At 56.5% G+C, this 19,495-nt stretch overlaps 1 protein-coding gene across 2 annotated transcripts in view; it reads right to left on the bottom strand.

Moving 5' to 3' along the window:
- PARVB (parvin beta) overlaps positions 1–19,495 on the bottom strand; it is a 137,164-nt gene that overhangs the window by 79,726 nt on the left and 37,943 nt on the right. The window contains exon 1 of one of the 2 annotated variants that reach the window (XM_003932743.4): positions 13,811–13,959. The exons of the other annotated variant lie outside the window; for it this stretch is intronic. Coding sequence (XP_003932792.1) covers position 13,811 — 1 coding nt within the window. The 5' untranslated portion in view covers positions 13,812–13,959. Of the gene's footprint in view, positions 1–13,810; positions 13,960–19,495 lie in introns of those variants that run through there. 2 annotated transcript variants of the gene reach the window in all.

The raw sequence follows: 19,495 nt of genomic DNA, 5'->3' as shown, positions 1-19,495 counted from the left end.
TACCACCACACAGAGCCCGGAGAGGAAGGCGCCAAATCGAAAGAGCTCAGAGAAGGAGAGGACAGAATCCAGAATCAAGCAACACCGTCTATGTGCTGGATCAAACCTTACCTGAGCCCATCCATTCCCATGGACCATTCTGGCAAATGCACAGTGAATTCTGCTTTGCTCTTGAGCCATTCTGAGTTGGGTTTTCTTTGCAAAGCGAATAGTCCTGTTCGATGCAGAAATCCTTCCAACCCACAAAGCTGGCTTTGGCTACTTCCTGCTCAGTGTACCCCCTGGTTCCCACCAGTTCCAGGGTAAAACCCAAACCCTCCATAGTGATACCTAATGGATCCCTCCTCTCAATCCAGCTGCAGCTCCCAGGCTTCTACTCACTGTCTGATTGAGGCCATGAGGCCATTCCAGGCCGCTTCTGTGGGTCATAGCTCTCCCCCTCTGCCTCAACTGTTCCCACAACCTGAAACGCCCTTCGCTTTAGACCAGCGAGCGCCATCCCATTCCCCACCCGTCTGGAAAGCACTCTCTGGACATCCCCTACCCCTGGGTGCAGTTCAGGCCCCTCTCTGGGCTCCCACATCTCCCCCCACCACCGTACACACGACAATGACAGATCCTATTCCCCAGTCATGTGATTGTGGGGTGTGCTCACCTCCCTGTATCCCCCAATCCCTCAAGGAGCGCACAGGGGCCACATCCCATTCATGACCGTGGCCTCGCATGCTGTGTAACACCGATACGTGGATAACTGCTCTGCGAATATCTGTGGAATCAATGAACGAACGAGCGCCAATGTTAGGCTTACGTAGCCAAACGGAGCCGAACAGATCATTTCTGCAAGGGAAAGTCAAGGAACTGAAACAGGCGGCTCTCACACAGCCTCCTACCTCCAGCCACTTAATTGGGTGGAAAAAGAGGGTTTCCATTAAGGTTTTCATTAGCCTGGCAGTCGTGGGTCACCGGGAACCCAATTACCCTGCTGTGACCATGCAGAGGCTGAGGGCTCAGGAGGAAGAAATCCGCTCCACAAATTAGGGACTTGCTGGTACAAAAGGCCCCGGAGCTGACATCCCCCCAACCTCACCTCCCGGGGACGTGCGTTCAGACCAGCCACGTGCTGCAGGAATCCGAGATGGAAGGAGCCCATCTGGCTCAGGGAAACTGGGTCTTCTGCATAGGAGAAGTGGCTTACGTAGAAATACAAAAAAAGCCCACGTTAAGCAGACGATTCCCTTGCCCCAGAAACACGGTATTCTCTTCCCCTGTGTCCCTGGGGTGATCAGAAAAATGTGAGAACCACAGAAAAATACATTGTCTGTGGGAAGGAGACTAGCAAGAAAGACTTCCAGGTGCCCAGTAACACGTCAGGATTACCAGCTGACCCACCTGGGCGAGAAACCAGGGCACGGGGGCCCCGGTGGGCTTCTCATCTGTAAAGCAGGGCACAGACACACGCTTTAGGGACAAAGTGACGATCCGATTGGTTTTTCAGACTGAAAGCCACATGGGTCAGCTTCTTCAATTACCCCCTCCAGGTGCGTCAGGCAGAATCCTCGGAGGCCATGATGGGAACTGGACACAGGATGGCCGGGGCATCCGCGCCAGCTTCTGCCGGCTCTCGGGTCTCAGGGCTCCTGGCCTCTGCCCTCTCCCAGCCCACCCCATGGCGTCTCAAGACTTCACCCCCAGCACACACCTGACTGCCACCTGGCCCGGCTGACCTTCCCTGCACCTTCTTCTGCTCCTTTGAGCGTAACCCTGCCTCCTGCCTTCCCCTGAACAGCTAGGGACCGCCATGCCTTTGCTCACACCGTGCCCCGCTCCCCAGCAACACACCCACAACCTCTCCAAGGGGACCCAACGCTCTGCACTTTCAGGGCCCACCACAAACATCCTCCCTTCCACGCCCCTTCCAGAAGCCACCTGCTCCTCCTCCAAACCTCCCAGCCCAGGGCCAGCACGGGTCCAGACAGAAGATCAGAGAGGACGGAGGCTTCAGAGGTTCCTGGCAGGAAGGCCACGTGGCCTCGGCCACACGCTTCAACGCTTGAGATCCTTTACGGACTTTTCGGCAGAGGGTCCGTAGCCGGCCCCGATCCTAAGGCGGTCGTGACAGTGAACTTAAGGTGGTGTGCGCGGAGAAGTCATTCACTGCTAAACGCCTGGCTGATTTTTCTTGCTCCTCGTCCCCGTCATCAGCACCTGTGCCAGGTTCCGCGGAGCCGTGTGGCATTATTCAGGGTCATCCACTCCACTCAACAAGGGCTGGCCCGAATCCAGCTGAGTCCCGAGAGCTTCGGTTGTCTGCCAGTGTGGAGCTGTGGGGTAGCCCCATTAAGCCTCAGCTGGGCCACGTGCCCCCCAGGTCAGCAACTGTCTGAGAGTCTAGACATGAAACACCCACCTCACCACAACCCAGGCAGGATGGGATCTCGATGACCCTGAACTGACAGCTCACACATCACCACAAACGCGTGTATACGGTCCCTGGGCATTTAAAACCGACAGTCATTAAGCTGAACTGTTATATAACAGATTCCAACTCCACAGAAACATCAGGTGCCTGCGGGGCAGTGCGGGCGGCACAGCCCGACCCTCCCCCGCCCCCGTGCCAATCCCGACAAGTGCAAAGGGCTCCCAAAGTCCAGTGGCAGTGAGCCAGGGGCAGAACCGGGAAAACCACGCCAGCAAGGGGTCACCCAGGGGGTGGAAGCCGTGGGGCCTGCAGGGGCTCAGAAGCGACCCCCTAGGGACTGGAGTGACACTGGAATGCAGCACAGAGTGGGCCTAGCTCAGGCCATCAGGCTGCTTCCTGGGGACCTTAGCGCCAGGCTCGAGGCACCATCCCTGACACCTGCAGTCACTTCTCAGCGTGACAGCAGCCACTGGCTCGAGGGCTGTGTGAGGGGGCCAGACCCACCACCTCTGCCCTCCTCGGCCTGGTGACTTAATGGGCTCACAGGAAGTCACCAGGGCTGTGTTCATTGCTTGACCTTCTTGGACACAGATGTGCCACACAAACCTCACCCTCCTTGAGTCTCTCTGTCTCCTCGTTGTTCACAAGAACATCTGACAAAGAGGCTTCTCCTGCCACCATCCCTCTGATACTAAAAGTTGTTTAAACAGAAATACAAAAAAGCTCCGAAGCCCAAGTTAAACAGATGATTTCCTCGGCCGGGAAACACGGCCTTCTCCTCCCCTGTGTCCCTGGGGTGATCAGAAGAAGGAATCGAACAGGAAATAGGAAGACGGACTTCTAGGTGCGCAGTAAAATGTCAGGTTTACCAGCTAACCACGCCCTGGGCGAGAAACCAGGCCACAGAGGGGCTGGTGGCCTTCTCATCTACAAAGGAGGACACAGGCTTTAGAGACAAGTGTCGATCTGATTGCGTGGGTCGGCTTCTTTTCTTTCAGACGGAGTCTCGCTCTGTCGCCCAGGCTGGAGCGCGGTGGCACAATCTCGGCTCACTGCAACCTCCGCCTCCCGGGTTCAAGCGACTCTCCTGCCTCAGCCTCCCGAGTAGCTGGGATTACAGGTATGACCCACCATGCCTGGCTCATTTTTGTATTCTTAGTAGAGACGGGGTTTCCCCATGTTGGCCTGGCTGGTCTCGACCTCCTGACTTCAAGGGATCCACCTGCCTCAGCCTCCCAAAGTGCTGGGATTGCAAGCATGAACCACCGCTCCCGGTCAACTTCTTCAGTTCCTCCCTTCAACTGCCACCTTTCCAGAGCACTGGGACCCACTGCCCCAAGCCCCCACCTTGCGGTGAACAGCAGGACACACATCTGCAAAGCCAGCCTCCCCTGCCTCCCAAAAGAACTACCCTGTTTGCCCCCCCCCGTTTTCTCGGCCCCTCGCCCTCACTCCAGTGCCCACAGCTGCTGCCTCCTGACCACTGTCATCCTCACCCCTTGCCAAGTCCTTCGACTTGAGCCTCTGCCTCTGTGATTTTCAGAGGGTACGTCTGTCACATTCCTGCCAATCCATCACACTGGCTTTCAGGGGGTTCTTCCGAGCAACTTCATTCACGGATCATGAAATCTGTCATCAGTTAATAATAAGGAGGAAAGAGCCTCGAGGCAGCAGAAGGTGGGGGCGGAGTACGAACCCCAAAAGGAACAATTCTCAGGAGAGGATGCCACCCTTTCCCCCGGCGTGTGTCAGCGCCACCGCCCCTCCGAGCCCAGCCATTTGCCTCAAGCTGCACAGGGAGCCCCACGGGGGTGGGGGACAGTGAAGCCCGCCACTCGCTTCCAGCGGCAGACGAGTCCCCGAGACAGCCAGGCTCTTGGAGAACCCGCCTCACGACGGAGAGCAGCGACGGCGTGCCAGGCTGAGCCTGGGGAGCTCAGCGCAGGCTCCGAGCTGTGAGACTCGTATTAATTAATCTTACTGGTAACGTCCCACTGTATCCAGGGAAGTCCAACGCTCTGCTCTGCTGAGAAAATAAGAAGATTAAATCATTAAGTCATTAGAAAAAAAAAAAACGGCTCTACTGTGCACCTGCCACAGAAACACGGCCAGGCGGGGACGCGGGACAGGCCAGGAGGACGCTGCCCCCTAGCGGCTGTCTGCCATGCAGACGCGACGCCGACAGGCGGGACAGCAGGTGGCTTTGGGGACTGCTGGAAGCCCTTGGCCTCTGGTGCTGGCAGCACAGTTCCCACCTGAGACAGATACTCAAAGAGCCTCCGTGGCACCGCCATGGGCCCCGCCGGGCGCAGACAGCTCTACCCATCTGGAACGGATGCCACGTCCACAGCAGCAAAGGGGAAAGAGCTCCACGGCCCGCGGGGGTCCCCACACCCCTGCTGGAGGAACAGCCCCAAAGGCGGGACGGAGGGATGACGGGCAGGCGGAGAGTCCCTCCCTGACCCCACACAGCAAGTCAGGCTCCCCGCCCCACATACACGTCCCCACTCCTCTCCCTTCAAGGCACCGTCGATCCGAGGCACATCTGTGCTGCAGGATTCGTGTCCGCAGCGCTCCGAAGGGCCAGATGCGTGGCCTGCTGTCCCCCCCACTCCCGACACGACGTCTGGACCAAAGCCGGCGCTCTGTGAACCCTCGGCGAATTCACGAACGCGTGAATCAGGGCTTCAGGACTCCCCCCTTCTCTCCCCTGCAGGGTCTCTTTTAAAAACTCAAAGGACTCACATTCTACTCCATCTGTCACCGCCTCTCCGAACAAGGCTGGATCGTGATCCCTGCCAAGATGTCCACAACCGGTCCCAGGAACCTGTGCCTTTAGGTGGCAAGAGGGGGACTTTGCAGATGTGTTAGGTGAGGGGGATTGGGGTGGGAGATTCGCCTGGATTATGCAAGGAGCCCAGTGGGATGGAAACGGTGCTCAGAAGAGGAGGCAGGAGGGCCAGAGCCAGAGGAGGTAAGGTAACGGAGGCACAGAACGATCGGGGGGCGCTGCGCGGATGGCTCTGAAGGCAGAGGAAGAGGCCACACCCTAAGGAACACAGGTGCCTTTGCAACCTGGGAAAGGCAAGGAACGGGATTCCCCCCGGAGGCTCCGGAAGGAGCCAAATGTGCCCCCACCTTGGTGTTAGGACTCCTGACCTCCAGAAGTGTAACAGAATAGACGTCTAGCACTTTGGGAGGCCGAGGCGGGTGGATCACGAGGTCAAGAGATCGAGACCATCCTGGTCAACATGGTGAAACCCCGTCTCTACTAAAAATACAAAAAAAATTATCTGGGCATGGTGGCGCATGCCTGTAATCCCAGCTACTCAGGAGGCTGAGGCAGGAGAATTGCCTGAACCCAGGAGGCGGAGGTTGCGGTGAGCAGAGATCGCGCCATTGCACTCCAGCCTGGGTAACGAGCGAAACTCCGTCTCAAAAAAAAAAAAAAGAAAAAGAATACACTTCTGTTGGTCTAAGCCACTGGATTTGTGGCATTTCGTCACAGCAGCCCTAAGAAACTGACAGCTTCAAGACAGTCCCAGCAAGTCCACATCATTTCAAAAGGCCTGGAACATTCTTTGCACCAGTTTAACCAAGCCCTGCCCCACGGCGCGTGCCCCGCGGCACAAGGGTCACTGGAACTGACATGGCTTTGGTCACACAAGCAGAATGAGCATTAAATGAGCACAGAGGACCCATCTGGCCACCACCACGGATAAAAACGCCACTGTCCCCAAGGCTGCTGCAGGCCACTCTCCTGTGACACCAACGTCCGAGGAGCTTGGCTCCTTATTAGCAAACATAAAACAATAGGGTTTCTTGTTTGGGGTTTTTTTGTTTTGTTTTGTTTTGTTTTTTGAGAAGGAATCTCGCTCCATCCCCCAGGCTGGAATGCAGTGGCGTCATCTCGGCTCACTTCAGCCGCCACATCCTAGGTTCAAGCGATCCTCCTGCCTCAGCCTCCTGAGTAGCTGGGATGACAGGTGCCCACCACCACACCCAGCTAATTTTTGTATCTTTAGTAGAGACAGGTTTCACCATGTTGGCCAGGCTGGTCTCGAACTTCTGACTTCAAGTGACCCACCTGCCTCAGCCTCCCAAGGTGCAACGTATTGTTTTTAATGTGCAAGAACAAACAGGACGGGCTCGCAGTCAGCAGGACCTGAAGTCAGTTCTCCACTGGCGGCTTTTCGGAATGGCTTAGCACCGTAGCCACCGGCTGCAGGGCTGAGTGGAGAGTCAGACTCCCTTACCCGCTGTTCTCCTCAGCCTGGGGACGTGCTAATTGCTTAACCTTTTCAGACACAGCTGTGTCCCCCAAGCCTGACCGCTCCTTAAGCCTGTGTCTCATCTTTGTCCCCAAGAACGCCAGACACAGATGGCTTCTCCATCCTGCCACCGTCCCTCCAAGGACCGGCCGCCTGCCAGGTTCTCAGGCAGCAGCCCAGGCAGCTGCACATACAGGGATGGTGTGCTGGCTCTTCCTCCTGGACGTCATTCACGTCACTACAGTGAGTATCAGCCCAGATGTCAGCGCCATCAGCCTCCCGGACCAAGCACCAGGAGCACCCCGGCAGGCTGGCAGAGAGGACACACGTCACAGGAATCGTGAACGCTCTGTGAATTCATGAACGAATGAATCAAGGTTTCAGGGCTCTGCTGTTCTCTCTAATGCAGTGTCTCTTTTAAAACCTCAAAGGGGCCAGGAGTGGTGGCTCATGCCTGTTATCCCAGCACTTTGGGAGACCGAGGTGGGTGGATCACCTGAGGTCGGGAGTTCAAGACCAGCCTGGCCAACATGGCAAAACTGTCTCCACTAAAAATACAAAATTAGCCAGGCGTGGTGGCACATGCCTGTAATCCTTGCTACTTGGGAGGCTGAGGCAGGAGAATCGCGTGAACCCAGAAGGCAGAGGTAGCGGTGAGCCAAGATCCTGCCATTGTATTCCAGCCTGGGCAACAAGAGCCAAACTCTGAACTCCCCCCAATGAAAGAGAAACTCCCCTTCACGGCCTGCTGAGTAACGGGCGCCTTCCCGGGCACTGACTCTCTCTCTCTCGCCTCGTGGTTACTTCTCACAATGTCCCTTCAGCTCCTAATATTTTCACCCGATTATGTCTATACTATAAGACAAGAATGTCTCTACAGTATAATACTAAAGACTAATACTAGAGAATGATGATTTGATGATTGATTATATAATTGACGATGTGATTGCTGCTACATCTATTTGGTGTCATTGCTGTAACTAAGTAATCAGTAAATATATTTGGTGTCATTGCTATATCTAAGTAATCAGTTACATATTATGCTGGGACACGTTGTGCCTTTAGTCTCTTGCCTTGGCACCTGGGCAACTTTCTTCCCGCAGCCATGGGCAGCTGGGAGGCAAGGGGGAGGGGCGGTGAGTATGGCCAAATGTTCCCCACCCCATTCCCCTCCCCTCCTCGGGGCTGGTGGGGGTCCTTCTCGGCTGCTTCTGCCCTGGGTCCTCGCTCCCAGGGCTGTGAGCAGCTCAGCAGCCTGCCTGAGGCCCTGGCCTCCCACCTAGCGTTGCCATGGAAACAGGGCACCCTCCCTCCCCAAGGACGCATCTGAGGGTGGCAGGCAGGGAAACCACCAGGCTCTGTCTGGGTGCAATCTCCAGATACCAGTGACAGCAGGGCCGTGCAGGGACAGCCAGACCAACCAAGCATGTAGCCAGCATCCTGTGTGGCCTGGACAGCTGCTGCCAGGAGGTGCCACTGGCCAGAGCCCAGGGGACACGGTGTTGTGGGGGGGTCTCTGTGTGACATTCACATTGCAACCGGCTCTGTTCAATTGCTAAGTCCTTTCCACAAAACGACAGACATCGGCCTTGCTCACCCAGGCCACGGCGTAGGCAAGAGAACCAAGCAGGGGCTCAGAAATGCCAGGACTCACGGGCACGGCAGGCTTCCGCCCGTGCCCCCATCTCTCTGCTGGGAGCCTCAGCCAGCCTCAGATGACCTCTCCTCCTCTTGGCTTCCGGAGACCCCTCTGGGACCACCCCCCTCACACACCCCCGGCTCCTGCCCCAGAGTTGGCCACTCTGTCATCTTATGTTTTCATAAGCTGTCTCCAACCTGAACAGAAGCTCCCGAGTGAGGGTCCCCACGCGCATCCTCGGAGGCCGGCCGACAGACACCCTGCCCCTCGGCAGGTCCGTGTCCACCGCTGGCTGCACAAGACGCACACCATCGTCACATCTCCTCCAGCGCTGTGGACTGCAGGAGGGAGCGTGAACATGCCCACAAGGCTCGCACATCTGTTCCGAGGATCTACTGTGTGCAGGCCAGTCACCGAGCCTGCCGGAGACCCAGCGTGGGAAAAGCAGGTGGCCCCAGAGCCGGTCCCAGAGCCGCGGCCATGACCAACCTGCTTCTGCCTTTCAGAGAGAAGTACCTCTGGGGTCTCCTCTGCTTTCTCCAAGCAAAATCTGCAATCAGATCTGTGGGTCGATCACCTGAGGTCAGGGGTTCGAGACCAGCCCGGCCAAAATGGTGAAACCCCGTCTCTTTTAAAAAGACAAAATTTATCCAGATGTGATGGCACGTGCCTGTAATCCCAGCTACTCAGGAGGCTGAGGCAGGAGAATGGCTTGAAGCCAGGAGGCAGAGATGGCAGTGAAATGAGATCACGCCACCGCACTCCAGCCTGGGCGACAGTTGAAAGCAAAAAGTTCCCCTTCTTGTTAAAGAATAATAAATGTTAGAAATAATCGTTTGTTTTAAAGACTAACTTTCTTCAAAGGCTTCTTGCTTTTTGCTAACAGATCTAAGTTATTAGAGTTAGTAAGTTAATAAGTCCTACCCTATGTAGCTGTCAGACATGCTCACAGGCACGCCGTACATTCTGTGTCCTTGTACTTTAACCAAGATAGCTGTGCCGGACGTGCTCACAGGCATGTCCCAGCTCACAGCCTCTGCCCCTGCCTTACGTGGACTTCTTCTTTTCCTTTGCTCTCCATTGCCTTTGCCTATTTAGAAAAGCTTTAAGTTGTTAGCCAGTCGGGTTCAGTTTAGATTGTGAGGTCTGGCTCCAACCAGTGGAGATCAGACACAGCGGTAAAGACCCAATGGGTCAGGAAAAAATATGCCCGCCTTTCCTTTGTTCATTGTACTCTCATGGCAAGACGGCTAACCGGAGCACCCTCTCTGCAGAAAGTAAAATGGCCTTGCTGAGAAAACTTTTTGTCTGAATGCTCATTTTTCCCTGCAGTACCTGGGAACAAGCATTCTGTCCCTAACAGCCACAGAGCGAGACTCCGTCTCAAACTAAAAAGTGGCTCTGAAGTCCTGAGGTCAAACGGCCAGCTGTGCCCCCTCCAGTCCCCTTCCTCTGTGCTACCTGATGCCCAACTTGAAATTCACCAACCCAAAAAGGTAATGAGAGAGGGTCTGTGGGGTGGGGACAGGGACTTATGGACTCAGCTCCACAGGACACAGAGGCTGTCTTTCCGGGGCCTCCTGACAAGCTTGCTCAGCCTCCCAACAGCCCAGAAAGGGGGACGGGGGAGGGAGGGTTTTACACATCAGGCGGCAGTGGCTCAGACAGCAGGTGCTTGCCAAGGAAAAGCAGCTCTGTGTGACGTTCACGTTGCAACTGAGTCTGTTCAATTACTAAATCCTTTCCACAAAACGCAGACGTGGGGCAGTCACAGACATTGGAGAGAACTCCCAAGGTACTCACGGTCTTGGATCTCATTGGTAGAGAGGGAGGGAGGGAGGGAGGGAGGGAGGGAGGGAGGGAGGGAGGGAGGGAAGGAGGGAGGGAGGGAGGGAGGGAGGGAGGGAGGGCACTAGAATCCAGCCACTGGCAGAGACGCGGAAGAGGCCGCTCAGCTGTGTCTCCCTTCCTGGGTCCTGGCTTTGGGCTGGGCATGGGTGCCTGCAGGGGTCCTCAGCGATCGGGGGTATGGGTTACCCCAATTATCTCCATGTTATTGACAAGGAAAACAGGGCTTGGGAAAGTCAAGGCCCCACCACTAGTAAAACAGGGAGCCAGGACATGACTCCTCCCGGTCTCAGTTAAGAATTCAAAATAAACACACATCACTCATGTGCCCGGTCATGCCCTCCAGGTCCTCGATGGCCACACGGGACATAAAGCCTGGAAAGAGGTGACAAACTCACTGGGTGAGGGCAGGGATTCCAGTCGGGGCCTCTAGGAGAAAAGGTAGCGGTTGGGAGGTTATCTATAAATCACGGGGAATGGAGGACGGGGGGTCACAATGGAGGGGGTGATCCCAATCAGGTCCTCGAGCATTCAGAGCCTGGGGACGTCCTCCTCTCATCGGCGGCTATACTTTCAGACAGAGAAGACACACTGAGTGCAGCTTTTAAAGTCGTTTACATTTTAGGAAGCCCAACGGAACCTGAGAAAAACTGAAAAAGGGTAAATAGACGAGCAGGACCCCGTTGGGTCTCCCTCAGTATCTCCCAAAGTGAGTCCCGCAGTGTAGACGTTCACAGGTCTCACATGAATCAAGCAAAGGTCAAGGGAACAGAGGAGTTGTAAGGTTAAGGGAAGCTAAGCGGATGTCTGTTCCTGCAGGACTTCTCAGAGCCTTGACTGTGCCAAAGTACTGTGAGACCCTCCGAGGGGAGCGGACAGAGCACTCAGTATTTGACCCCCACCTCCCCTGCACTGACCTGGGATGCTCTCTGGGAAACATCACTGGAGTGATCCTGGGCTTGAGAACCCCTTTCACAGTGATTGTTGCCCCAGCAGGCCAAGGTAGGAAGGGTCCTGGTCTGGGGTCTCGGGCAGGGGGCCTGTGACTAGGAACCACCGACTTAGAATAAGCCCTAAGCCTGGCAAGGCTCTAGCCTCAAGGGTTAAAACTTGACACACCTGGCCAGGCGCGGTGGCTCAAGCCTGTAATCCCAGCACTTTGGGAGGCCGAGGCGGGTGGATCACGAGGTCGAGAGATGGAGACCATCCTGGTCAACATGGTGAAACCCCGTCTCTATTAAAAATACAAAAAACTAGCTGGGTGTGGTGGCGCGTGCCTGTAATCCCAGCTACTCAGGAGGCTGAGGCAGGAGAATTGCTTGAACCCAGGAGGCGGAGGTTGCGGTGAGCCGAGATCGTGCCATTGCACTCCAGCCTGGGTAACAAGAGCGAAACTCCGTCTCAAAAAAAAAAAAAAAAAACTTGACACACCTGAGTGAAGAGAATCTGGCACCCTGGTTAGAAAGAGCAAGGTGAGTCAAGTCCGCACACAGGCCCCAGGAGGCGCAGGCAGGGTCTGCCCTCCTCCAGCCCCACCCAGCCCTGGGCAGGAAGAGCCACTCTGCCTGGTGCAGTCACCTCTCTGCCTTTTACTGCAAGGTCTATTGCAGTAACAGCAGCTAAGAGCCTCAGATAATGTGAGCTAAGAGCTGCCCGGCGCTCGGTTTCCTTACGCCCCTCCTTCCACCCCTGCTTTCTCCTCTAGAAATATCCCCACACATCTACAGAAAGCCCACGAGAAAGAAAGAAGGTGAAAGGCAGAAATCAGCCTGGGCGCTCCTCCGGGAAACAGCTCCTATCTTGTTCATCCGTGTCCTGGGCGGAGCGTCCCCCTCCTTAAGGATACAGCGGGCAGAGCCCAGAAAGAAACGTGCATTCTCACCTACGTCCCCTGCGGCACTGTTTACACAATAGCAAAGGCCTGGATCCAACCCTGATGCCCATCGATGATAGACTGGACAGGGAAAACGTGGCACATATACGCCACGGAATACTATGCAGCCACGAAAAAGGATGCGTTTGTGTCCTTTGTAGGGACATGGATGAATCTGGAAACCATCGTTCTCAGCAAACTGACCCAAAAACAGAAAACCAAACACCCCATGTTCTCACTCATAGGCGGGTGTTGAACAATGGGAACACATGGACACAGGGAGGGGAGCGTCACACACTGGGGTCTGCTGTGGGGGGAATAGGGGAGGGACAGAGTCGGGTAGGGAGGTTGGGGAGGGATAACACGGGGAGAAATGCCAGGTATAGGGGACAGGGGGATGGAGGCACGTGTGCACCTATGCAGCAATCCTGCCTGTTCTGCACACGCACCCCAGAACCTCGAGTGCAATAAAATAGATATTCTTTATTCCACCAAAGAGGGGAAGGAGCATTTACCAGGCATGTGCTTGGTATCAGAAACAGGGGAATCATCTTACTGGGTCCCTCAGCAGGGCCCAGGGAGGCAGCCTTCAAGCTGAGGTTAAGAGCACTGACTAGGGGTGCCAGGTGGTTGGGTACACGCCTGACTCCCAGTCCCATCTGCTGTGTGACCTTGGGCAGGTTACGTAACCTCTCTGGGCTTCAGATTCCTCAACTGTAAAAGAAAAGTTTTCAGGAGGACAGCACCAGGCAAAGCACATTAAGAGGCTGGGACAGCCCCTGGGACACAGAAAGCCCAAGACACATCGGCTCTACTGTTGTTTCCATTTTACAGGAGGAAACCTTGAACACGGGGCAGACTGTCACAATGGGTGCTACTCCCGGAAGAGCTGGGCTCACCCCCAGCCGTGCCCAGTGCAGAGTACCCTCTACCGACTCTGTCTCCCAAAGACAAGACAGACCGAATGTCTTACCCAGCGGTGACCAGGGGAAAGCCACAAACTGGCCACCACGATGGGCTGCTTAGCAGGGAGACACGGAGCTGAAGGCCACTAAAGAGAAACCCACGGCCGGGCGCGGTGGCTCACGCCTGTAATCCCAGCATTTTGGGAGCCCGAGGTGGGTGGCTCACCTGAGGTCAGGGGTTCAAGACCAGCCTGGCCAACACAGTGAAACCCCGCCTCTACTGAATCTACGAAAATTAACCAGGCGTGGCGGCAGGCGCCTGTGATCCCAGCTACTCGGGAGGCTGAGGCAGGAGGATCGCTTGAACCTGGGAGGCGGAGGTTGCAGCGAGCCGAGATTGAGCCACTGCACCCCAGCCTGGGCAACAGGAGCGAAAGAGCAAGACTCCATCTAAAAGGGAGAGAGAGAGAGAGAGAGACAGAGAGAGAGAGAGAGAGAGACACCCATAGTACCATGTACCCCCACGAAAAAGAAAATCTGAATTACGACGTGTCCCTGAGAATGTTCCAGATCACATTCTTCTGGGCCCAAAGATCTGCCTGCCCCAGCGGAGGGCTGGAGACCTCAGTCCACAAGTCAGACTCTCACCCATCTGGGGCCGCGGTGAGACAATCTGGACCCCCGTCCCCATCGTCCTAACACCAACGTCCCCATCGCCTTCCTGGGAAAAGTCAGGCAGCCACCCAGGGTCCATTCTTACAAAACCAAACTCTGTCATTTTTGTCAGAAAAGAAAAGAGCAGCTGGCCTGGGCTTCACTCCTGCTGAAAACGGTAAGAAGGCAGACAGAACTCACTGGCGAGGAGGCTGCGGCCGGCGGCGGCTCTGCGGACCAGCACGGCTGGCGGGCGCCGGAGGGCACGCAGACGCACAGCCCGTTCATATAGGGACCTGGCAGGGGTGCCCCCATGACTTGCACTTGAAGAGAACGCCTCTTTCGGGAGGCTTTGAGGAAGGCCACAAGAAGGTCAGGCCGCAGGAAGACCAGGGTGTTTGCAGAGATAACGCCTTGCTGACCACAGACCATTATTTCTGTCTTGATCCCAACGGCCTCGTGGGCCAGGGCAACTGCTCCGCAGAGAAACCCCCACGCACAAAGGAGGAAGGAAGGCCCCCAGAGTGACTGAAGACCCACGTGGCTCAGAGAGAAAACTGAACAACAGATGTTGGCGTCCCATCGCCTTTGCTCTCTAGTCCCCGAGACAGGAGAGGTGATCGGGGGTCTGCAGGCTGGCACGGGTCTGGGTCTCCGCCTGACCCCCAGCCAGACGTGGCACTGCCGTGGGCACACGCCGCCCCAGCTGCACCTCCCCCATGCCGACTGTGACATGGAGGAACACTGGTCACTCCGTTTCCACAACAACAGAAGTCAAATAGCAAACCCAGAAACCAGAAGCCCAGCCGAGGCCGCCCCAACACGGGGGTTGCTCTCCGGAGCGCTCACTTCCCCAGAGGAAGGTCCTGGAATGAGGGGAGTGGCAGGATCCCATGACACCCACCTTGGCCGGCAACTTGCTCCCCATTTCCTGGGCCTGAACCCTCTCCGGGTTTCGACACCAGGCCCAGCCCCTCCCCACCAGGTGACACAGGTGGGCTCCCTGTCTGGTCTGGGTCCCTGGTAGGTAAAAGGGGTTAATAACAATGACCAAGCTCAAATGCTGCTGTAGGAGTCCATGAATTTCAGTGGTGCCTGGCACCCAGGAAGCACGATTAGCTTTTCTTTATTCTAATCACCTTCCCCCAGCACCCCCTGGAAGCTCCTTCCCAAGGCTGGCTTCCTGGAGGCGTTGCTGGACTAACAATCCCCAGCTCCGCTGAAGCCATCAGGCCCCCAAGTGGTTCAGGAGAGGCCCATGTCTCAACCCCGCAGCTGCTCCAGGCGGGGGCTCTGGGGCACGCAGTGGACCGGGGCATGGCCCACTCCCAGGGGCGCTGGTGCCCCCCTGCCATTCGAGGCCAGGATCAGCAGTAAGGGCTCTCAACCTGCCGGTCACCCCTGACCCCATCACTCCACTCCCACAGAACTCAGCACAAGCCAAGCTCCGTCCAAAGAAGAAACCAGGACTTGTGGCAATGACAGAGCGACACCCAGTGCTGATGAGGGTCCCCAACGCTCATGAGGGTCCCCAACACTGATGAGAGTCCCCAACGCTGATGAGGGTCCCCAATGCTGATGAGGGTCCCCAACACTGATGAGGGTCCCCAACGCTGATGAGGGTCCCCACCGCTGATGTGGGTCCCCAACACTGATGAGGGTCCCCAACACTGATGAGGGTCCCCAACACTGACGTGGGTCCCCAATGCTGATAAGGGTCCTCAACGCCAATGAGGGTCCCCAACACTGCTGAGGGTCCCCAACACTGATGAGGGTCCCCAACACTGACGTGGGTCCCCAATGCTGATAAGGGTCCTCAACGCCAATGAGGGTCCCCAACACTGATGAGGGTCCCCAACGCTGATGAGGGTCCCCAACACTGACGTGGGTCCCCAATGCTGATAAGGGTCCTCAATGCCAATGAGGGTCCCCAACACTGATGAGGGTACCCAACGCTGATGAGGGTCCCCAACACTGATGAGGGTCCCCACTGCTGAGGGTCCCCAACACTGCTGAGGGTCCCCAACACTGATGAGGGTCCCCACCACTGATGTGGGTCCCCAATGCTGATGAGGGTCCCCAACACTGATGAGGGTCCCCAACGCTGATGAGGGTCCCCACCGCTGATGTGGGTCCCCAACGCTGATGAGGGTCCCCAACGCTGATGACAGTCCCCAACACTGATGAGGGTCCCCAATGCTGATGAGGGTCCCCAACACTGATGAGGGTCCCCACTGCTGATGTGGGTCCCCACTGCTGATAAGGGTCCTCAACGCCAATGAGGGTCCCTAACACCGATGAGAGTCCCCACTGCTGATATGGTCCCCAATGCTGATGCGGGTCCCCAACACTGATGAGGGTCCCTGATGCTGATGTGGTTCCCAATGCCAAAACAGGTCCCCAACGCTGATGAGGGTCCCCACTGCTGATGTGGTCCCCAATGCTAAGGGTCCCCAATGCCGATGCGGGTCCCCACTGCTGATGAGGGTCCCCAACACTGATGAGGTTCCCCAATGCTGATGAGGGTCCCCAACGCTGATGAGGGTCCCCACTGCTGAGGGTCCCCAACACTGATGAGGTCCCCCAACACTGATGAGGGTCCCCAACGCTGATGTGGTTCTCAATGCCAATGCAGGTCCCCAACACTGATGAGGGTCCCCAACACTGAGGGTCTCCAACGCTGATAAGGGTCCCCAAAACTAATAAGGGTCCCCAATGCTGATGCAGGTCCCCAACGCTGATGAGGGTCCCCACTGCCGATGAAGGTCCCCAACACTGATGAGGGTCCCCAACACTGATGTGGTCCCCAGTGCTGATGCAGTCCTCAACACTAATGAGGATCCCCAAAGCTAATAAGGGTCCCCAGCGCTGATGAGGGTCCTCAATGCTGATGAGGGTCCCCAACACTGATGAGGGTCCCCAATGCTGATGTGGTCCCTAACACTGGTTTTGGTTGAACAGTTTTCATCCCCTTCCAGAAGCACGCCCTTTCATGGAAGCTGTCTTTCTCTCTCCGGGATTTCCCCTCTGGGGTCCCCTTCCACACGCTCTCCTGGAAGCCTGTCTTCCCTCCTCAACTCCATCTCTCTCTCTATTCCCTTCCACTCAGTGTGGAAGCTGCTTTCCTCTCCTGGATTCCGTCTTTCTGGATTCTCTCACTCAGTGTGAGTTACCTGTTTCTTTCTCTCTCCTTCTGCTCTCTCTGTCTCTCTTTAAATGATCACTGTCTACAAAAAAAAAAAAAAAAAAAAAAAAAAAAAAAAAAACACGTTTTCCTGCTGGGAGACCTGATGCAGGAATCCAAGGCCAGGACAGCAAATGGCACTTGGTGGCCCAGGAGACGCCCCCACAGCCAAGTGAGGACATCGCGCGGGCACAGCCAGGAAGGCCCTCGCCGGCCCAGCGCTCCACAGAGGGGGCCTTTCCGTCTGCCCAGCGCCCCCCACAAAGGATGGTGCCCGGAGCACCTGTGGGGGCTTCTTGACGTGTGTGCGTCCACCCAGCTGGCCAAGACGCTGCCTGGGGCTGGTGCTCAGCCCCTGCGGGAGGAGGCAGAAGTAACATAGGGTCAGTGAGGAAAGGAAACGTGACTAGATTTAAAAGGAAAATAACTACGCACTTGAAAAATCATAAAGGAATCAGCAGCCTGGTAGTCACGTCTTAGAGTCAGGGTTAGACCATTTCAACGTAACGCAACGAACATTTCATTCATTCACCGCGTACGCATCGATTGCCTCCCACCTGCCAGGCGAGGGGATTTCACGGTGTGGGCAACACGGCCAAGACCCAGCTCCTAACGTGCCACTTTCGGGATAAATGAAGGCGGCCTGGCACAGCGGCTCACACCTGCAATCCCCGCACGTTGGGAGGCCGAGGCAGGCGGACGGCCTGAGCCCTCCTCAAGCAGGAGTTGGAGACCAGCCTGGGCCGCGGAGTGAGACGCGGTCTCCATAAAAACGCAGCCAGATACAATGGCACACACCTGCAGTTCCAGTCACTGAGGAGGGTCACCTGAGCCTGGGGTCACGCCACCGCACTCCAGCCTGGGCAGCAGCGTGAGACCCTGTTGAAGAAGAAGTAGAAGAACAAAAGAGGGGGAGGGGGAGGGGGAGGGGGGAGGGGAGGAGGGGGATGGAGAGGAGAAGGGGAAGGTGAGGAGGGGGAGGGGGAGGGGAGGAGGAAGGAGAAAGGGGAGGATGAGGGAGGGGGGGAGGGGAGGGGGGAGGGAGAGGGGAGGAGGGGGAGGGGAGGAGGGGGAGGGGGAGGGGGAGGGGAGGAGGGGGAGGGGAGGAGGGGAGGAGGGGGAGGGGGAGGGGGAGGGGAGGAGGGGAGGAGGGGAGGAGGGGGAGGGGGAGGTGGAGGGGAGGAGGAGGGGGGGAGGGAAGAAAAAGCAGTTAAAGGACACTGTGAAGCAGGTGGGGGGCTACGGTGGAATCTACCGCTTCTAAAAGTCGCACCTGTAATCCCAGCACTTTGGGAGGCCGAGGCAGGAGAACTGCTTGAGCCCGGGAGTTCAAGACCAGCCTAGGCTACATGGAGAGAGGCTACATCCAGCCTCTAAAAAAAAATAGCAAGTAAATAAAGAAGATGAGGGAGAAGGTAATAAAATAGAACTTCTCCTTCTGAGAACCCCCACCCAGGAGCAGCCCTCAGCACCGCTTCCCCCGATTCATCTGCGGAAGACGAAGCAGAGCGATAAAGGGTCCCCACAAAACACCAAAATGAGTCAGTGAGCACTGGGAACCCAGTGGGAGAAAGAGCCCGGGTTCCAGAGTCTCAGCGGGGCACCCGGGGCAGCCTGGGCTGGCCCCACATAAGCTCCGAGGGCCTCGCCCACTGCCATTCAAGGTAAAACCCAGAGAAATGACACTTCCCTTTCTCCACGTTTGTGTACATTTTCTCTTGGTTTTGGGAGGGGAGACCCCCTGGCCTCCTTCTATTTCACCTCCCCCTCCCCCTCTTCCAGATGGGAAGGAGGGTGAAGAAGGAAAAAAAATAAAATCAGATACCGAAGGGCTGAGAACGTGACTCCCTCGTTAGTTCCCGGCGTCTCTGCTGTCTGTCAGCCTTGCAAGAGCTGCAGGTGAGCGTGAACCCCACCAGCTGCAGCCCGCACCGGGCCACGCCCCCGCGTGTCCACGGCCCACGGGCAGCCTGCGGCTTCCGGCTTATCTCCGCGAGCCCCCTCCCCTGCTGGTCCCCACTCCTGCTGCATGCGAATTAGCAAATCGATGAAGCCAAAAGACTGTAAGGTCGGACGTCCAGCAAATGGACAATGACAGAGTTCTGCCTCAGTTTCCCCTTTAGTGTCCTAAGCCTAGAAGAGGGGAGAGCAGCTGACGCTCGGGCAGCGAGTGAAGGAGGCTTCAGCCACTTCCTTCCTTCCTCGGTTTGGTGTTGGGGAGGTTTGTTCCTCACCAAACCGGGGGATCCGTGGAAAGGACCTGCAGAGGCCCCTCTAGCTCTGAGTCCCCCCATCCTAGAACGATCTGGATTAATGGTTTCACCCCTGCTGTTCTGAGACGCGGTCTCCCTCTGTCACCCAGGCTGAAGCGCATTAGTGCAATCACGGCTCATTGCAGCCTCAACCCCCTGGGCTCAAGTGACCCTCCCACCTCAGCCTCCTGAGTAGCTGAGACTACAGGACATGCCATCAAATCCAGCTAACTGTTTCTGTGTGTCTGTTTGTTTCGTAGCGACAGGGGTCTCACTTTGTTTGCCAGGCTGGTCTCCAAATCCTGGGCTCAAGCAATCCTCCAGCCTCTGCCTCCCAAAGTGCTGGCATTATAGGTATGAAGCACCTATAATTACCTAAAGTGATGTTTTAAAGCCAACAACCTGTCCTAGGCCCACAGGTGAGAACTGCCTCTTCTTCAAGGTCACGTC

Source organism: Saimiri boliviensis, chromosome 21 (assembly GCF_048565385.1).
Source record: "Saimiri boliviensis isolate mSaiBol1 chromosome 21, mSaiBol1.pri, whole genome shotgun sequence".
NCBI lineage: Eukaryota > Metazoa > Chordata > Mammalia > Primates > Cebidae > Saimiri > Saimiri boliviensis.
The sequence above is the reverse complement of the archived record's forward strand: the minus strand, read 5'-3'. Positions and strand labels throughout refer to the sequence as shown.